The 21,803-nt window shown below is 39.5% G+C and overlaps 1 protein-coding gene across 1 annotated transcript in view; it reads right to left on the reverse strand.

Annotated features, from left to right (window-relative positions):
- Positions 1–1,404: 1,404 nt before the first annotated feature.
- PLA2G4A (phospholipase A2 group IVA) overlaps positions 1,405–21,803 on the reverse strand; it is an 86,091-nt gene continuing 65,692 nt past the window's right edge. The window contains exons 12-19 of the mRNA XM_055815244.1: positions 19,509–19,646; positions 19,110–19,202; positions 16,174–16,245; positions 13,900–14,142; positions 8,555–8,739; positions 5,879–6,074; positions 5,512–5,669; positions 1,405–4,002 (exon numbers count right to left, since the gene is read on the reverse strand). Coding sequence (XP_055671219.1) covers positions 3,871–4,002; positions 5,512–5,669; positions 5,879–6,074; positions 8,555–8,739; positions 13,900–14,142; positions 16,174–16,245; positions 19,110–19,202; positions 19,509–19,646 — 1,217 coding nt within the window. The 3' untranslated portion in view covers positions 1,405–3,870. The remainder of the gene's footprint in view (positions 4,003–5,511; positions 5,670–5,878; positions 6,075–8,554; positions 8,740–13,899; positions 14,143–16,173; positions 16,246–19,109; positions 19,203–19,508; positions 19,647–21,803) is intronic.

Here is a 21,803-nt window from a genome sequence, read left to right on the forward strand (position 1 = left end):
GCTTTGGGGCCAGGTGTCCCTGGTGCAGGATGGGGGACAATCCGGTCTGCTTCCTGGGGGCTGCGCTCACCTGCAAGGCTGAGCTTCTTGCAGTCACTCCGGGTTAGCACGATGGCACTTCCATACCCTGCAGGCATCACTGAAAGTAATTCCTGACATCTGAAATAACTCATCCCTTAAACCCACCTTTTACTGCCTCCTAGGTATAACGCATTTGGTTGGAAAAAAAATATTGCAGGCATAAATTAGATGAGCCAGGGGTTGAAGGAAGGGAAAATGAGTAACAGAAGACGTATTTTTTATGCTAAGGAAAAAATGTGTATGTTTGGTTTCACATCAGAAGTGAAAGGGGTTTTTTCCTGCACTGTTATTCTCCTTTGATGCAATTTTTAACATAATGTGTGATAAGACTGTAAGTCCAAGTATTCTGCTCTGCTGCTGAACTGAAATAAGGTTTCAATTTCTAAGTTTCTAATCATAACTAAGATGGATTTTTTTCCATTTGAAGTTTATGGACACAGAATTAAAAGTGGCTTTTTTTCAAGGCTGTAGTGAAATCACAGTTATGAAATTACCAATGAACTTCTGGAGAGCCCAAGACACTTCAAATGATTGAACAAGTTAGAGCTAGGGGGGCTTCTTTACGACAAATTTGATTTCAGCAGAGGAAGAGTGACTCCAGCCCTGGCCAACAGACACTCTGCTCCAAAATGAGAAAACCTGCACCTGGACCTGCAGCACCGCACGGTCCCAGCAGCGTCGGCTCAATTTTGGTGCACGTCCACTTGTTGCTCCCGCCACAGATGTTTCAGACCACAAGCCTTTGGTGACTCCAGCATTTTCCTCTTAGATCTACTGGTCATAGCTGACTCTTAGTCTTACTCACCATACAGTAATGGGAGAAAAATATTCGCACATTTTCTCTCAGAATGATGCCCTTGCATTCCGAATTCCCTGCACACGACAGACCGCTCCTGGTTTTCAGCAAGCAGCAGGAAGAGGCCAGCAGCTACTTGATCTGGACAGGTGTGGACGAACTTCCCTCCTTCACCTGCTTTTTAAGAAATACGAGATGAAAGGCAGCAAAGACCCACCACCACCCCCCCATACTGTAGTTAGCCGTGGTGGCTCTTAATGGGACAGCACAAAAAATCTGGCAAAAAGCCCAGAGCAAAATGTATCAGCAGGAATAAAAATGGATTGATGTGCCGGCCCCACGCACTGAGCTGCCCAAAAATGTTGTAGCTTTGACATCCAAACCAAAAAGAGTAACAAGCAAAACCGTGACTTTCCTGCTTGAGAGCTGTCCCACCACGTTCCACATACCATCGAGCTGTTCCACCACCTCTTCACAACAGAAGTGAAAATACCATGTAAATGATCAAAATAAACTGTCTGAAAACAGTAGGTGCCAAATATAGTTCTATTTTTTATTGTCTGATAATACTGTGATAATATAAACTGTATAAAGCATGATAAAACACTTCCATAAAACAGAGTAAGTACATATTATAAAATAAAATTTAAAAATATTATGTTAACAGAAGGAAAAATAAACATTAAAAGAAAATATTACAATAAAATAATGGTACCAGTTTGCTGCTGTATTCCAAAATTTATTGAAAATTATTAAATTATACAGCACTAAGAGAACTTAATTTCTCTCGATTTTAAACATGCACTAACTCAAACAGAAATAAAATCTGTGGATCAATACAGAAAATGGTACTAATCACATAACTTTGCATGTAGATTTAAGGAGGGATGAATCAATGGCTGTTAAAAGAAATGCATTATAATTACTTCCCTTTGCACGGGCTTACAGATTTTAGCAATTAAAATAGCTCAGTAACTCACAATAAAAGGAATAGCCACTGAATTAGCAATAAACTCTGGTAAATGAGCAGTTATTGTAAAAATTGTCAGAAAACTATCAAACAAAAGATGAACTACACTTCAGCCTCTGCGCAAAGTGATGGCATTCATTGCGACCATGGTCTTTGGGCTTGCTAGGGTCCTGGCAGCCCGACCAGAAACAGGGGGTGACATCTGAACCCTATTAATGGCAACAGAAACCTTGAGACTGACATTCCACTTACAGACCTTGAAGAGAAACACACGTACCTTCCGACCACGACACTGCAAATGAGCCTCCTTAAAACATGCTGCGCTTTCACCACGATGATAATCTCAGTGCAAGGAGCACTTTTCTTCTCCACCTGCTGTGGAGCGTTGGACAAGGGACCTGTAGGGCAGCTGGGGATGTGTTTTTCCCCTCTCACCTCAGCAAACACCTCCATCTGCTCTTTTGCATTAACTCCCAGAGGCAGCAATCTCACCTTGAACTAAACTATTTGGCCCCCACTATCTTCTTCAAACTCAGAGCAAGCTGCTAAAGGAACAACTGCCAGGACTGCTAGATGTGTTCACTAAGGGTTAATCCCACAAACTTTACAAAAATGAAACAAGCCAGCCAAGTGCCCCAACAATGCGTGGCTCCTGACTCCTGCACACTTACCAACTACATCATTTCAAAGGAGGCTGGAAGTTTTCGGAGGCACGACTGCATTTTTCAATGCATTTACAGAGTTATCTCAATCCTTGTTGAGATGGTACTAAAATAATCTATGTCTGTGCACGGTCTTTAATTATTCAATGTACTAAAAATACATTTATTTAAAAATAGCCCTGAAGACATGAACTACTTCACATTCTTACCTAGGAACATTTTATCTATCCCCAGTAAACATTGCCACTGTCCCTTTGCAGAAATGTGATGCTTTTAATCATGATCAAATGCAAAATCACTTTTAATTTCTCTATAAACATTCTGGTCAGAAACACATGAATTAACTATAATTTAACACATGGGTGATACTAGCTCAGGAATTCAAGCAATGTAATTTTGTGGAATAAATGTGGAAAATATAAGAGGTTGGACTGTTTGCTGAGTGGATACACAGTTCTTAAATAGTAGTAGAAAAAGTGGAGTTCAGCTTCTGTGAAAATATTTGAGATCAAAAGATTCAAGAGCAGATTCTTTTAGCATCAGCCACAAAAGCTCTACTAGCATTAATAACCAGCTGAGGATCCTACTTGTAATATCAAAGATGTATAAACCACATCTTTTTGATCCCCGTTTGGTAACAAAGTTTGGGTGTTTTTTTTAAAGAGACACCACTCAGGCAAGAGAAGTTAAATTAGAAACACAGCTTGATGACGGAGCTCTGGTAAGGCCAACATAGCCAATGGTTACTAACGAGCAAAACCTCTTCCAGTATTGTAAAATCAACCTTAAGAGAGCTAGTAAGCAGCCAAGCAGCTAATATACCAGGGAGCTCCTGTTCCCTAGCAGTAGTTAGCAATTATTGACTTCAAACCAAAGTCAGAGGAAATCTCATTGATAGAAAGTAGAGTATCATACACCTGGACCAAGCCCAGGTATACCTATTGTCTCTATTACTACAGTTTTTTCTATTGTGTTTCTAATTCCATCTTAAGTTTCAAGATATGCCCAGTATACATCAATTACAAATCAGACAATTGCCCCACTATGAGAAACCAGTGTATAAAATTTTGTAAAAAAAAACCAAACACTGAACCCAATGACCATAGACTAAACCCACTAATTCCATAGTTTTTAAAATAAGGATATCAGCATACTGAAATGTTTTCAGTGTTTTTAGTTTAAAAAAAAAAAAAAAACAAACAAGTACAAAATTATATTGAAACTTAAAAATTCACAAGAAAATGGTTTTAGGAGTTTTGCACAGCCCTGATCGGGAGCAGTGATGCTCTGATAATGTCTTTTGCCTCCAGTTATAAAGACAGAACCAGTTTCTTGAAGGAGTGGGACCTAGGACACATCCTCTACGTATGGTTGTTGTTAAGATTGTTCTTGTTAAAGAATCTCCTTGCTTCAACACTGCTAAGAGACACGGAGCAGCGAGATGGATTCTCTTTCCTGTATTTGATGCTTTCCATCATAGCTTGCTTGATCACCTGGAAAACGGTGAACAACGTGTCATTCAGGGAAATAATTAACATCTTAATGATTTATTAACAGAAAAGAGCCCTTTAGATATGAACTACTGTTGCTCATACTTTTAGCACTGCTCCATCACTGAACAACGGGATTGCTGAGTATTATTATGAATACTACTTGATTGTACAAACCACTGATTTAAATGTAGTTAATAAAGATATGATGGGATACCACTAACGTCAAAGAAGTCACACATGAATATACACCATTTAAACCAAATCCTAAAGAAATTCTGAATGGTAAACCAACACTGAGAAAATCCATACTTAAAGGATATAGGAAATAATTATTATCTTGAGAAAGGTTAAATGTCCACTTTTGGCTCCCTTGTCCTGAAGTAACAAGACTTCTTTACTATGCTGAGAAAAAAAAAAAAATCACTTCTTTATCTGGGATGATCATTTACACTTGTGAACATGACAAGTCGCTCTATGGATGCTGGGATCATGGTGTCGTGTTACAGCTAGTACCAGTTGAAAATAACCATTACCGAGTTAGTTGATAAAGAAATTTCCAGAGATCTTTACAGAAAATTGCCAAGTTGTTTTTTGGTTTTTTTTCCAGTTAGAAAATCATCATGCATAAAGAACTGAGTATACAATCCTGAACATAATGTCTCCATCCCACACAGTCACCTTTGCTCAGCTACCCTGCAGGGCTTTTGATGGTAAAAACAGCAAAACCAAACAGAGACCAAATCAGAAAAGAATATGTATTGGAATGGATCCTAACAAGCACAGGCTCACACATTATGAAAAGCACACATGCTACGCTCTAATAGTTCCTCTGTTTGGAAGGTGGTGACATTATTACATCAAGCTTAGCCCCAGAAATACCATTTAGACATTTTTTTTTTTTTTTTTTTTTTTTAATCTCCACCAGAAAGCACCTCTGGCCTTTTCAGCAGCATATTTGCTTAGTGGTTTATTATTGACAGAGGATCACATACGGCAATACTCCCTACAACACTGGTGTTTCAGTACTTCAGAAACAGAGGTCAAGTGAAAAGACTAAATTCTCTTCACCTAATTCTTTGTGTGTCACCCAATTCTCTTCAGGTAACTCCAGCCACCATATTACCTACAGCGACTGGATCCCCCACTCCTTCCCAGGCTGGAAGGATGCAAGTTGACCATGGCACAGTTTGTGCATGCTGCTTCTACTCAAGCTCATGAAGAACCTACCTGGGGTATACTCACTCCAGCCCTCATTAAAATAAAGCAGATTTCTTCCACTGGCTATAATGGGTTTTGATCCGGCCTCAACTTTGAGAATAGCAAGGGGCACAGCTAAGCGCGGGAGGTACTCTGTATGTCATAATCATCAGGCAAACACTGAAGTAACCCCCTGTACCTTCTGTATGGCACGTTTAGGGCCTTGCTCTTATCTTACTTATCTTACTCACATCACCTACCTTCCCTTAACAACCTAGACCTTTCAAGCCCCTTCCACACTGGCATACATACATCTATGTTATTGAGGGTGTTGAACTCCATTAGATCATGAAGCCTCTTGAAAGCCTCGTTGGGATACTGGAAGTTGAAGGTAGAGAATGGTGTATTTGGATCATCAAAGATGTCAAAGTCTGCAAAATCCTTCTCTTCCTGTGTTTCTCTTGGAATGCCTGCATACAGATCAATACAAAACCACAATCTAAATGTTAGGTCTGAGGACTTGCTGTATTATTTTTTAATGGCTCTTTCGAAATCCCCAAACGCTACCGACAGACTTCAGAGTTATTTCAGAGCTAAAACATTTCAAGTATATAATCACCATGCCATTATAAAGCTTCAAAGGAACAGCTAGATTTAGCATCAGAAACTCTGCGCTGACCTGGAGCTTTGTACTTCCGGAAGTTGATGTTGGCCAAAACAAAATGGATTATCGTTGGACAGTCCTTCTCCGAAGAGGTATCCTTTGGTTTGAAAACATAGCACTCCTTCATGCCCTCTCGATCAAATACATTTGGGTCTATTTTGGGGAAAGGCAGCTTGTTCATTTTGGCCCATTTTTCCGCAAGCAAAATTTCCTGAAAAGATAACCAAGACTCAGGTGCATATAAGCATTCGCTGCAACGTGAGGTTTTATTGTGGAGACACGTCACACGCGCTACTAGAAGCGGTTTTAATAACTCGTGCTTCTTTATAGCAGAAGGACTGATCAAGTCAGTCTTTGCACAGATGAACCAGTACGGCAAACTGAGCACCTAATTCAGCCTGCCCAATCTTCCCCATCTGCGCTGATTCACAGGAAGGAAAGAGCTGGCCTGTCACATAAATCTTTGGGTGAATTTACAGAGCCAACAGCCAGAAAAAAAACCATCCTTACTTTTACTTGCAAACTGAGTATCAGTGCTATGGAGACCAATGAGAGTTAATAAACACCAATCCACGTGTTGTTATGTTCAGTCACATCACAGACAGAACAACATTTGAAAGCATGCTAAGGGAAGAAGTAAATCTGGAAAATAGGCTTTTTTTCCTCGTGACAACTCAGTAAACAAAATAATTTGTAAATAATGACTCAAAAGCATGTAATAAGGGCGTGTGAGAGGGAGGAGAGGGAAGGTCAACATCTTTAATCTTGGTTTTGAATGAAATAGGACCCTTCTTTGGGCAACTGTTTTGGATACGCAAGAGATTAAAAGATCGTGGGTGTAAAATGATGAAACAAGAGTAGAGTCATTGACTTCAGCTGGCTGATTTTCCTATGTATTGGAGTAATAAAAGTATATTAGAGTGCTACCATAGCTACAGGCCAAGTCTTGAACTGGCAATTACTCTTTGTAACGCAAGCAGAACCAATGGGATTGCACAGCCAGTAAACAAAACTGGTTTCTGTCCTTTAGGCCATTAGCATACAGCCTCTGCTTGTGGACTATACTTGCGTATTAGCTGGAGCTATGCCACTCCTTTTACTATACACATATTTGTGCCTCGGAAATAATGAACCAGTCCCTTCAACGCTGGCTTCATGAAAACCTAAGGCATCATTTAATTTTCCCACCATTTTTTCTTGCATAAAAGGATTTTGCCTTTTTTAAATTACAGTTTACAGAAAAACCTTTGGGATACCACTTGACTTCCAGTCAGTCCCTCCATGTTACGGTATGGTCCCCAAAAATAACACAGGTAATTGCAGCTGACGGAGACAGAAAGCTCAATGCATAGGCTAAGAGCAACAGAGCTGACTATACACTGCCTTTTGCACAGACTCACGTGCAGAGCCTTAATGAAGGGAGGAAAAAGATGTTTCAGAGGTGATGGTAATACTGTGTCAGTGAATTTAGCTGATGGGGAAAATAGTCATGACAAAAAAAGAGACAAATTCTTAAACAAATAGAAAATTAAAGGAAGAAACAGATGGTGGGATTCAGTCAATTAAGGAAAAATGAAAGATCTCAGCACTAGTAAGTCTTCTCAGTGCTCTGTTCTTCCAAGTAGTCCCCGAGAGACCCAGAGATTACAGAAGTTACTCCTTTTTATTCTCCTGAATCTTGTACTTGTTCTTCTTTGCATTTGACAACACTGATCTAGAGTTCATTTTGCTACTGCTGTCATTTTCTAACATTGTTTGGAGGTTTTGTCCCTTGATAGCAAGAAGAAGAAAAAAAATAGTCTTGTTTGTTCTAATTACAATCTGTCTGTAAAGCAACAAAGGATGCCAGTTGTTTCTCAAACAGGCATGTTTTCTTGGTTTCCTTAATAATTATTTTTGAAAGTCCACTTGGGTTTCAGATAAATATTGCCTCCTTTTTTTGACAACCTCACAATAGTTTCCTAAGTGCTGCTGCTTCTGCATCAGCTACCAACGTGATCCAACCTTAACCCTTCCTGCTGGAGCTGTCTGGATACAGGGCTGGCCCAGGCTGTACTGACTGACAGCTGTGCTTTCCACGCCTGTACAGAAAACAGCCACGTCATTTAATCTGTATTTTTCTGCTGTTGCTTTGTTCTGGCCTGAATGGATTTAGGAATCCTACTTACACCAGTTCTGGGATTATCATAGTGAGATGTAAATGAACAGTTAGCCCCATTTCCAAAATGTTACATATTTAACAATACCACCGTGACTGAGACACACTTCTGCAAGATGATGACAGAAAACCATACATGCACATCACAGCATCACGGAGGAGAACAGCTGTACAGACCTAGAGCACTAGCACAATGGTAAAATTACTTACTTAATTGTTTAATACTGACATAAAATAAAATTCTGCAATTAAGCATGAAGGCAAGACTTCCATAAAAACAAAAAAGCTACTACTTCAAACCAATTGTATTAGCCTCCTTTGTGTCAGTGGTCTCATGTGAGTCATGTAAACAGGAACTGAGGCAGAACGTAATATTCCTCCTTGACGTGGAAACAAATTGCTCCAATGCTGTTACTACAATAGCACTAAGGCCTTCTGGAACCATGAAATGTGCAACCAAACCGGCTGGAAGAATAAAACTGAGACAGCTTATATTTATGAACACAAAGAATGGAATGGCCTGTCTTACTTACTTTGAAAGGAGGACTGGAATCACTTGGCCTTGCTGAAAAATCAAAAGAGATGATGAGATCAACACCTCTTTGAGGTCTTAAGATAAGTGGGTATGGCAGGTTAAATGTAAGCCCACTGTCCACTATATGAATCTTTTTGCTCTTCACATCTAGTGGCTCATATATCCTCTCAAACTCATCAGGATCTGCGCAGAACAAACGAAAACAAAACAAAACAGGAACACAGGAGTTAAGAACTGAAGTTTTGATGGGCTTTCCAGTGTTTCCCCAAGTACTGAAGATTCCACAGAATTTAAAATGTACAGTATCCCAGCTAAACATACCACAAACTCATGTGTAACCTTAACACTCAACAGCAGCAAAATGAGATGAAAAAACCAGAGCTGGAAGGGACCTCAGTGAAGTCACAGGTCAAGTACACAAACGTCCTGTCCCCAGGCAGAAGCTGAGGTGGCTCGAGGCAAAACTGAAGGGGTCAAATGCCCAGGTTTGACCCTAGCCTTCCCACCCTTACCCATCATCCCAAACAACCCATACATAAAGGAAAGCGTTTATGGGATGTTAAGGAGACAGATGCCTACAACCCATGCCCAAACCTCTTCCCCAGGTTCCTTCCCAGCTCCTCTTCCCCAAATAACTGAAATTTGCCTAAAAATCCTTAACATGGCTCTGCTCTTGTGTGACGCTTGTCTGTGTCTGCTTCTGACCAGTAAAATTAGGACTTTCAAGTCCTTTTTTCAGCCTACACCAAACCTCATGACATCATACTCACTACTAGGCTAGGAACAAAAATAAACTAACTCATATCTGTATCTGAAATTTAAGCACTGGGCAGAATTACATGGAAGTGCCTTACCACTATTACTGTCATGGTATAGTATAAAATAGTCTATCTCTAACGCCCAAACGGAGGGCTGAAGAAGATGTTGTTTCCCCTTTAACCCAAATACTCCCTGGGTGCAGCTCAGGAAAAAACAAGCAATTTTTCCTAAGTGTCTTTGCACTTACCCAAGTCTCTGGGTGCTGCTAAATGATCCCTGAAGTACTTAAAACTTTCCTCGTGACAGTAATTTCTTGCTTTAAATCTTAAAAATATTTCCAGTGCATGTTTTTGCCTTTTAACTAAAAACTAATGCTCATATCTGTAGAGGGCAGTGTAATCTAAGGAATGCTGGATAGAATGATATAATTATTTCTTGTATAATTAAACTTTCTAGCACCTACTTATTGGCAATGGAAGAAATCTGAAAAAGATATTTTAACGTGAAGTAAACCCATCAAAAATAATTCAAACTCTAGTACCTATCATTCCAGGATCCATGAGAAAAATACACTGTTATGAGCAGCAAAAAGATTCTCAGAGCTCATATTTTGACCTTTTATTTTTTGTTATTACTTGAGGGCACTTTGATAAGAAATGAGGCACCGGTTTCCTAATATTTGCTTTGATTTCTAAGGGAGAAAACATTTTCAAATCATTGCCTGTTGCTAAAGGGCTAAGTGTGTTTACAGACCTATCTTAGAACCAGATATAATTCATAACCATGGATTAGCATAAATCAATGAAAACATATGTCTATCAAATTAATCATTTTAAAAACACTGGTAAAAAACTGCACTTACTACAGATCCTTTTAGCACAAGTAGACCAGTTTTGTTTTCCTCCCCTTTTTTAATGTCAACATTTCAAATATAATTTAACCCATGTTCTCAATAGGATTTCTAAAAATAGCAGAAACATTTCTGTTTAAGTTTTGTATTATCTTATTTTACAAAATTTGAATTTTAAAGTCAACAGTGATCCTTTAAACAACAGTACCACCTCTCATAATGTTTGTGATAGGTATGCTACTGCATACACAAACTTCCTATGACAAAGGCATCGAAGAACAAGACAGTTCCTATTGCTTACAGCCTTCATGACTCTATAATCAAATTTATCATAATAATCGTATGATATTTGAAATGATAAAATATCATAATGCCATCAATAAATATATAATGACCACACAGATTGTTTTTATTAGTTGTGGTTCTTCTGTAATTACAGAAAAAACCGCAAGTTGAATTTCTCCTTTTTATTATAATTCCTCTTAGATGTACATTTCTAATCTTTGAACTGAGAAGAAAAGTCCCAAAATGCAACTTGTGTCCATGTTACAGGGTCAGAATTCAAAAGCAATGAAGACAATCTGGTTATTTTCATGACGTGACCTTAAAGGCAGACTGAGCGTGTGAGCCGAGTTGATGCACACAGGGTCTGGAGCCAGGGCCAGAGGCAGCACACGGCACTGGGCGAGACAAGGAGAGCAGGCAGGACCGACTGCCACTCAGGACCTGCAGGTGAGCCTGCCATTGCTCCTGGGAGAGATGTAACGTACAGTAAGTATCCCTGACGGTAAAAGAAGTGCCACCTGCTCTATAACCTGTGTGGTAGTTATGCTGAAGGGCTGGAAAAGAAAGTTTAGGGATTTTTGTACTTTACAACACATGAATCCAGGAGAATCATTCCATATACTCTAGCAGCCCTGCTAAGTCAGTCCATTGTTATTCATCAAACGGTATGAAGACTGGATGAAGTATTTATCCTCTGAGAGCCTGGGACATGAATTTTCAGTCCGTGCAGACTGCTTTTATGAAAGATGCATCTGTATTACGAGAAGTCCATCAAACAGCAAACTGGGAGAAGCATGACTACAGCTCTGTGTGAAGCCAGCGCAGTACGCCTACCTGATTTGCAGTAACTGGATACACAAATGGATATTAAGAATTGTTTGGAAATAAGAAAGAGCATGTTCTAGAGACCAGACTTTGTCACAGACAGCAGCTTCAATGGAAGTATGGGAGATGAAAAGGGCATTTGCTGCTGACATGCATCCACTGTAACAGTTTCCATAAATACTGAAATAAGGAAGCAGAGCTTATGAGTTATTTTTTCCCTATTGTTATTCACTCTGCATTTTCTCAAGTGATTCTGGTGTGTCATAACATCAAGGCACAGAACAGAACTCTGAGTTCACAATGACATCAGTCAAGGGGTGTAAAGTTTTAAAGCTTATTTGAGATCAATTAATAAAATGCTCAGCATAAATCGAACCTGTAGCAAAGTGAAGCCAAGCATTTGACTTTCTGATTGAGCAGCTGAGATCCCGTCTGCATGCACTGCAGGCCCTAAATTGAATCCGCAGTAATGACTGCAGCATCTGCTTAGGTCTGCCACAGTTCATCCTCTGCAGCGCGACCCAGTGGGTCTACAGAAGGTTCAAGACAACTGGAGATGTAAAGTATTATTGGTATCCTTTCCGATTCACTTACTTCTCCTTTGGAGTGTCTGGTAATAAAGAGAAAGTAAGTCCTAAAGCAATTCAGACTTCTCTCTGTACTCAAGCAGACAGGTAAACTGCTAGTGGTAGGAATAAATATGCAAAGTTTAAATGCATCCAGTGCCTTGGCAATACACAATTATTTTAGATTTACACCAAAGTTTCCTGTCTACTCCTCTGGGCTCCTAGGCTCGTACATACGTTAGCAAAATTCACAGCATTAAAATGTGGATACACTTATCACACTACTGAATGACTACATGTTATATTAACTACTGAAATTTCATGGGCTTTTTAACAGTTCTTGACCATAATATTGCAACCACTCATACCTGTTAGACTCAAGTTGTTAGTTCAGGTTTACAAGTGTGGGCTTCAGGTAACACTAAAACGATTGGAGTTATGTCAAAGTTTTGCCAGACATTTTACCAAAGAAATTTCAGGCACTCAAAAGTAATTGCCTCAGAGGTGCAGGCTCATTCTGTCAAACCAGCATTTTAATTCAATTGGAATTAAAACCCAGGAAGTTGACAGTAGATTCTGAAGGTTATTCACTTGTCTTAATTATGCAAAATTCTCATCAACTGTCTTTTTTTCCGATCGTAATTTACTACCCGCTTTCCTGCCTCTTTTACGACTACTATAAATATTAAGATTACTCAGTTGTAAACACCTCTGAGATGATAAAAATATTTAGAAAGTGGAGTACAGATGGAAATTACTATACAACCACTCAAAGGGATTTGTTACATTAACAAATACAAATTAGAGCGCGTCTGCTGCTTAAGCTTTTAAATGACATCTGGTATTTACTCTTGCATAACGACCAGCCAGTACAATCTCTTTCCTCTGCACAGAAATAAGGGCTCAAGTGAGTACTGTTACTCTGAGGGATGGTTGGCAGTGCTGTGCTGCAGCACAGGAACATGGAAGGAACAGCACTTTCAGAGATTTGTAGTTCTTTGGCTTGATGGATGTCAGTAGTGATCCATAATAATCTAGAAGCACTATAGTCTGTACCACAGAAACTGTATGTGGAGGCTCCACCAAGCATGCATTTTCACCGGGATGCAACTTTTCTATAAGGCAACTCATACCCTTAGCTCAGTGTTCTGTTACCTACTGAGGAAGAAAAAAAAAAAGCTCTAGTGCCAGAAGAATACTAAGAAATCAATTGGCTTTCATTGAGAAGATTGTAATGAACACTGTCTATAGCCAATCTTCAAACTGCTAATTGAACGTGATTCCTAATTCTTTGCAGCTACCGTCTCAGACACCACATACTTCATGGAGTGGGGGAAGACACTGAGTTTCTTTTGTAAATTTAACATTTTTCTGAAAGTCTTATTTTGCCTCCTCATTCCTGCTTAAGCCAACATAAAGGTGCAGATGCACCTACACATCAGTCACATGTGAAATGTGAATGCACCTGACAGATCAGTGACACCGGGAAGAACATGGTGTCAGCAAAGCAAGGATCCAGAAGTAAAAAAGTGTGTTGCTCCCACAGGTTTTTCAGAGGGAGACAAAGTCAGCAGAAGGGCAACAAAATTTTTGCAACAGGGAAGTCCTGTAGAACAAGCAAAGGTTTTATTTCCACCAGAAGGCTTAGAACCAGGAAGAGAAAAGGAACAACACAGGATACCCTATGGAGAAGTCCAAGAGAGTGAGAAAGTGGCCTTAATGAAGGGCACCATGCACAAAAGCAGCTCGGTCAACTCAGCCAGCAATTCCTTCAGACCTAAAGAGCCACCTCCCCTCCACGAGGCACTGACTGTTCTGTATGCTCTGCCAGGGGACAGGGGAGTAAGGCAGCAGTCACTGCGTGGTGCCCTGTGAAATACCCAGTCACCTCAAAACCTCTGCTGCTGATCAGTACTAACGACTGCCACTACAGAACCCTTCTCCTGCCTTCAGGTATGTGCTGTCGTAAGCCTCACAGTTTGATGTTACCACCCTGAGAACTCAAGTTTCTGGTTTTACTAATGAATACGCAGCCACATAGGCTTTCTGCAAACTAACCTGCAACCGCTGCATCTAGTTCATCTTCCTCCACGGACTCCTGAGTAAGAAGCTCTGCCAGAGGAGAGAGCGGGTAACAGCTGTTGAGGTTCAATCCCAGCATGAAGTTGTGCACTTTCCCAGCACGCCCTTCCCTGGTGTTGAAAAGGGCACTATCACCCACCAAAGCCATCAGCATTCGCTGCACCCAGCTCTCTTGGCTGTTGTTCTGATACTCTTGATTTGCCTCAGCATTTTCAGTGCCTGGAGAGGAAAATTAAAATAACCAATGGTGAGACAGTTAATGTATAAAGTATAAACCCAAGATTTCTGGGTCTACTAAAATAAAGGACCTATTAAAATAAAAGGAACTGGGTCACAGCCTTCTTTCAAGGAGCCGTGGACTGAAGGAGTTCTGCTGCAGGAATTTCAGAGGAATGGAGAGACACTGCGCTCTTAACGTCACAGGCCAGTGATACTTTTCATCTGCAGTATAGCAGTGTGGATGTGTCCATCAGAAAAATCGGCTGGGAATGTGTTAGATGACCTGAGCCAGACTCAGTCTGGATAGAAAGGACAATGACACTACATATGGCTTTATCTGTGCTAGCTTTATGCTTTATCTGGGTGCCAGCACCTGGAAGACAAACTCTCCTGGACTCAGGGGACAGACTTGAGTTGCCAAGATCCATACTCTGTGTAGACCTAAATTCATCTGGATATATACTGACACCTTTCTCCATCCTTTGCTGACTGCTAGAAACTCAGCTTTCCTTAAGACAAGGTTAGTCTGCATAAAGCAGAATGCTACAGCATCAGAATTCTCATGTACCTGAAGATACTCTTACAGTAAACTGTAGACTACAATCAATATCTGGTTTTAATTAAGAGTACAATGAAACATCCAGACTTGAATGTCTATAGCTAGATGTTGCAGTGAAAATGACTTGGATTGGTGTCACCTTGCATTCATAAACTATCAAAGTTGACTTTTTGGGGTGTTTTGTGTGAGAAGACAATTCAGACTCAGGCTTGAAACTTTAAATCCAGCATTGAAACATGCCTCTTTAATCCAGACTTTAAAGGAGCTGATTTTTATATAAGCAGAGAAAAACCAAGCATCAAACACCACAAAATGTAGAGGTCCAACATCTGTACAATATTCTATAGAAGTGACAGGGATTATCAAGTGTTTACAAATCACAGAGTTGTAGGTTGCCCGTTGTGGCTACAAACTTTGAGAGAAATGTAGTGTTACGTGCTAGCTATAGGCTTAAATAGGAAATCTGCAAATGAACACAAAATGTGGTACCACCCTCTCCCTATTATTTTACACATAATGGGAATTGAAAAAGTAATAATTTAACTGAGCTAATGACATAATTCACTGCCTCATCATACAAGATTTTCTTTTCTTCCTGTAGATCCTAAAATTACAAAGAGCTGCATTCCCATCTTTCTTTTAGTTGTTAAAAACAGGTGAAAATCACTGTTGTCCCCAAAAGTATCATCAAATACAGGAAGCCTTATTAGGACAAGACAGAGACCCTGACTAAAATCACCAAAATCCCCAGGTGGTTTAGGTACCTAAAGATAACTATCAATAGGATCTTTTCTTCCCACCATGCAATGTTGCCCTTGTAGTTGTGCCTCTTCTAAGAAACTGGATTTGGACGCTGTTTAAAGCACTGTGCCAAGCACCAGGGATTTCCTATATCAGATGTCATTTGCAAACATGCTAGAAGACACCATGAATGCTGAAAACCTAAATTAAACCATTCTCAGGTAAACAGTTCATCAAGGAGCCCCTGAAAACAATGGACAGTGTTAGTTTGCTGGGCCAGTAACAATCTGAACATGCCTCTGAGCTCAGCAGGTTGCTGGCGACAGACTTCTAGAGATCATTGGCTCAGCAACACTCATTTTTGGTTGTATGCAAAACTGCAGACGGCTGCAAGGCCCTGTTGGGCTGACACCAAGACTGAAGATCTGTGAGAGAATCACTTGATCATCAGCTTGACCAGGAGCCATGAAGTCAAGCCAAAGGATCTCCTGAGGTCTCTTGTTCAACACTTCCCTATTTTGCTTGAGCCACTGGCTCCTTTAAGATCCTTGGGCTAGGCAATTAAGTTTTACCATTGGTATAAATGAGAGCAGAGCTCTCAGTCGCAAGAGATTATTGCTAAGACTATGGAAAACCAGCTGTGGCTGATGACCAACATCCACAAACCTGACCAAGGTACTGGAAAGCCAATGAAAAGAGTAAACTGAAACAGAATCTGAGGACTTCCTTACCTTTTGGATGCTGTGATTCATCTTCGCTGTCTGAACTGTCGTTGCTTACAAGATGCTTTAGCCTAATATTTTCTGTCGAAAGAAATACAAAATTACTTTAAACTGCTAGGGTTTAATTGTCAGAGCAGCTAAGAATTTCAAAAAAATCTGGGTCATAAAACTATCGTAGTCTTCATATGAGAAAACACAGCTGAAGAAATTCAATCTTCTGTGGCCATCTTTACATTCAGAATCTGATCAGAATATACTGGCTTTAGCCTGCGATTTCTGCAGAGCTCCTGCACTAGGCAGATGAGCCAAACGGCTGAGAAAACAGAATGTAATTCTAAACTGGTACCTACCGCTTGACCTCTGCACTACATATCTGACACATTTCATTCACCTCGAATAAAACTCAGACGTATACATTCTGTTCTCTCAATAACTCCTAGTGAACTAGAAAGACAACGTTAAGTTCTGTTAGTTACTTGCTAATTTAAAGGAAAAAAAAAAAAAAAAGAGGAACGCTTAACCCCATTTATACATAGAAGAATGGATAACCTTAAAAATAGCCATTTTTATATGTATAAATATATATATTATTAAATATATATATTTAGTAATAACAGAAGAACAAAAGCCAAGATGTTTATGAAAGTTTTACTGGAGTATGTGTGAAAAACAAAGTCCAATGCAGTTACACGGGCAGGAAAGACATTGGTTTTCACTTCATAACATTAAGTGTGAGAAATAAAACTAGAAATGAGTGAACTTCTCTGGCAAAACCCTGCATTGTTAGGGTTAACAGCTTTGTTTCCAAAACAACCGCAAAGTCATTGTTAACTGTTCATTACTATTCCAAGGCATTATTTCAAAGTCAAAACGAATACTGAAAAAGCAACACATTCCACGTCTCAGGTAAGGTTTGTAGTGGAGGTGAATTCACGTGAGAATGGATTATAGGCTGACAATATTATTTTTGCTAATTATGGAGGGGAGACTTGAAATACAAACATTTGCAACATTTTATGAGCAGCCTGATCTCAGAAGCTTCTATCCTACAGAGGCTGAAGACACTCAGCGAATTCCAGTGATGCAAATGTATCCAAGAGAAGACTTGAAAACAACCCCTTTATTCCCTAGTACAACATACGCTAGGAATCATCTCTAGTTGAAATCTGAAGCCAGCTAAAATAAACTGAATGAGGGTTGTTTCCTGATGAACTTGAACATACTATCAACTAATTCTTTTTTCCATTAAAAAATTAAAATAAAATAATATCTACTTTTCATCACAGAATGAAAACGTATGTTGTTTCTGGTGGCATACCTCTGCTTTGGGCTGTAATTTCCCACAAATGCTATAATTTCTACTAAATGCAGTACCAAAACAATGTCAATTACACTTTGCACTTTTAGCTTACCTCTAAATCTACAAGCACACCTGGCTGAAAGAAAAGACTGAACAGAGAGTCACTGTAACATCAAGTGTAAAAAGCCACAGCTTTATTACCCTTGGTAATGAATACTGGACAGATGGCCACCACTGTTGCTTTTTTTCTGAAGAGGATTATGCCCTCTTAGATTTACATACAACACTGTAAAAATCCCCACAGAAATGGAAGAGCTTAGTCATCATGTGTTGTTCCTTCAATACTTTTTCTGTTTAATATTCAGTGGGTCCTCAATCACTACTCAAATATGGACAAAGATGCACCAAAAAAACCCACATGCAAACTCCTGAGCAATGAAAGAAGGAGGCAGGTCAAAATAAAAATTAGTGACCAAAAAAGGAAGCTAACAAAACCAACAAACGCCATTTTTGGACTTCAATCACCTCTTTAAAGCAACCTCTATGCAAAATTTATTATTTACTGCTGTGTGCAACACTGGCTCTTCTGATGTCCATTGGCATCTGGGACATCTTCAGCACTGGTAACAGATTGTGGTTCAAGTCACATTAGTATTCTCACATCTAATCTCACTTCAAAGCATATTTTTTGAATTATATGTGAAATGAACCACAAGTGAGAGATAACAATCTGTCTCTCAACATCTTAAAAAGCAGTAACACAGACTTTTCAACTACCACATTTATTGACAAAGATCCTCCATTAGTAAGCGTTAACACTCATGAGGTGTATCAGGAATATCAATCTGGAAGCACAGGTCTCATTTTCACCCATAAATCATACATTATCAAAGAGCTGAATACCATCTACCAGGAGACAGAGACAGCTAAGGGGCTTGGGGGGGGGGGGTGTTGTTTTTTTAAAAAAAACAAACTCCATCTGCATTTTCTCTCCACACTCTTCAGAAAAAACTGGCTGTCTAGTACAGAATATTTATTGGTTATACAATTCTCTGGAATGCTGCCTTCTGAAGAGGAAAAAAGTGTAAAAACCCTTTCATTATCAACTGCACTCTGGAATAAAACACAATAGCTAAACTAAGCTACAACTCTTTTCTTAGAGTCATTATGTCATTTGTGCATTAGGAATGAAACTGAAGTCATCAGATATGAACAGGTGACTTGAATGGAAAAATCTAACAATGCAGAGATGATAAAATTTGGTTTTACTTTACTAATAATCCCTTGCATAATACAGTGCAGTGTCAAGAGAATATGCAAATAACTATCAAGTATTTGTCAGCTTCTGATCTCCAAAAACTAGCATAACATTAAAAAGGGAGTTGGGTTAATTTCATGAAAATAGTTGGGATATATGCATGTGACTTTCAGTGCCTCTGATCAGAAACAAAAGGGAACGAAAGAAAATTACTGACCCTCTTTCACTGACCTCATTAGAATCTAGCAATGGCAGCAATTAAAGTTACTTGAATTCCACATTCTTAAAATAACTACCAGCAGACTGCCATCCTTCCACAGAGTGAGAGCACACTAAATCTTGCTAGTAATTGTTTTGCGTAGCAGAAGCATTATTTACTAATGTTACCTAATTCTTCTTCCATGGTGGGACCTTTATTTTGAGAATTGGAGACGCCAAGTACTCTGTTAAATAATATAGAAAATGCACTGCCCCAGACACCTGAAAGGGAAAAAATAAACAATGAATGCTGGCTGGTAGAAGGGAAAAAAAACCCCATATACAAGTAGTTGCTTGCTCTCTGAACACAACCCTGATTTTGGAACATGCCAAGTCAGATGTACATACCAGAAACAATAGAAAAGGGAATGCCAGCCCATGTCTGCAAAATCCTTCAAATGGATGTCTTCCAACAAACTGAGAACTCTACTTCTTGTCTCACACTCTGTGTGACTGCATTTAAAAGCCCTTCCCCATGAACTGCTGAAATTAGTCTTATTTTAAAGTCTCCTTCTGTCACATACTCACCCATCAAGAAATGCAAGGGATTTTCACTATACTTCTTCACCACTGTCCCCATAAAAAATTTGCTTCCAAACAAATCAGGAGACATAAAAGTGCCATACTTTGCCATACCAATCTCATATGGACTGAATTCCACCCAGTCTGCAAAATAAGAAACAAAATTGTGCTTTATTTAGCAATCTCAGCCTGAATAGAAACAGAGGATGAAAATACATAAATGAATGAAACCTCTGTCCGAGTAAAGAAATTTGAGTTAAAATGGAAGTTAAATAACCAACAGGAATACTTCTTAGGTTGTGATGAAGTCAAAATTTTGATTTCAAATGAGACAAACTAATGTCTCAGCAGAGAAGGAATTCTCATTCTCCTCTGTTATCACAACAAACTTTTGAAAAAATGAGGTTGCAGAAACAGAAGTATAAAGCAATCACGAATGAGATCATAATGAGAAAAACAAAATTGCATCTGGTTTTCATCTCATGCTTCAGTATGACTCCCTGTCACATGAAACGCAACGTGGGTCTAAGTTTCCAAGTTTCTTTTCTTTCACTGTCATCCTACGAAAAACAGAGCAGTGACAAAGGCAGCAGAAAAATCATCTAGTATCACAAAAGTTTTGAAACATTCTAGGACAGGCATTTGAATTCCACCAAAACCTAAAATTTCTAGTGAAATCCAGTATGAAAAGGCAAAGCTGAGAGGCAGTTGAGAAACTTACTAATACCAAACAATGCCAAACATTTTTAAAAGTACGTTCCATTTTATTGAATACAGAGCTCAATAAAAATATGGAATAAAATGTTCAAATGCATTTTCTGATCTTAGTAGATGTATAACAGTAATGATATATGCCTTTTTTGAAAATGGATTCAGCTGACTTTGAAATATTTTCTTTGATACAAGTGGATTTGCTTAGATCAGACAATTTCACAAAGGGAGCAATGACAAACAAAGGATACCCTACATTTTTAGTATTTCACCCATTCAACTCTTTTGTCTTCCATATTTTTAGTAGTGATTGCTTCTGTAAACAAATTGGAGGTAATTCTGAAATATGAAGGCAGAAGAAACGGCTTTGAAAAATCCCCACAAGTCATAGGATGTGTCCACTCCTCAAGATACTCGGTGTTTCTGTTGAAATGTTGAGTGTAAGGTTAACCACTTGTCCTGGATAGGAATGATCTAATCATGACTGCTGAGAGTTTTGTTTCATGGGGCAATGCTTATCTATGCTAAGTCAAATACAACATCCTATTTTCCAAATAAACCACCCATAAATCTTCACATTTACTGCAGCAGAAGGAAATTCCTTTGAAGACCTAGTCCAGGAATTTAATGGTATTTCCCTTGAGATATATAAACAGGAATTGGCAGATATGTATTCAGATACGTGTTGACGGGAAGACTGGATTTATAATTAGAATTCATTTAATCAGTGATAGGCCTTATATCTAAAGAAGATAATTTCTAAATCACATATCCTGCATAGGGAAATAAGATTTCTGCCTTAAAATTAAAGGGTTTCAGCATTAGCTTCTGCCATTCCAGAAATTTCTTGAGACAGTGGCCATTTAAATGAGCAGGACTTGAATGTCCCAAGAGACAATAACTCTATACCAAGAGAAATATATAGTGTTTATATCCCAGTAAATCGGGCTAGTTTCTTGGCTGTGACTTAATCCGAAATGTACTAAAATCAAACCTCTCAGCTGTGTTCAATGCATTTTGGATGTGGCCCTGATGTAAGTTTGATCGTAACTCTACGCTGCTGCTTACCAGCTGACAATGCAACAGATTTTCCCTGTTCTCAGGAGGAAAAACAGGTGGTAACTCGCCAACATTAAACATTTGGCAGATTCAGGATGGGGCACATAAATGCCTCCACTGTACTACAACACAGAGACCAGACTCACTTTAGAGTCCAGCCTTGCTGCATGCGGGCAGATCAAACCACATACCGTAGGCAGCATGTGTGATGGACGTGGCTAACCAAGCACCAACCGACGGATCCCTCTGAAACCTGGAGCCTGGGATCTGACTGCCATGAGTCCTCCTCAAGGCAGCCATGCCTCCAGAAGGAATTCCATCGCACCTGCTGGTACGGAGCAACACACACTCTCACCCCCTCACCGACATACGTTTATGTAGTGGATTTGCATGGCAAGGTTTTGGTAGCAGGGGGCTACTGGGGCGGTTTCTGAGAGAAGATGCCAGAAGCTTCCCCCGTGCCCAGTGGAGCCCATGCCAGCCGGCTCCCAGACGGACCCACTGCTGGCCCAGGCCGAGCCCCTCTGTGCC

Source organism: Falco peregrinus, chromosome 10, assembly GCF_023634155.1.
Source record: "Falco peregrinus isolate bFalPer1 chromosome 10, bFalPer1.pri, whole genome shotgun sequence".
In the NCBI taxonomy this organism is placed as follows: Eukaryota; Metazoa; Chordata; class Aves; order Falconiformes; family Falconidae; genus Falco; species Falco peregrinus.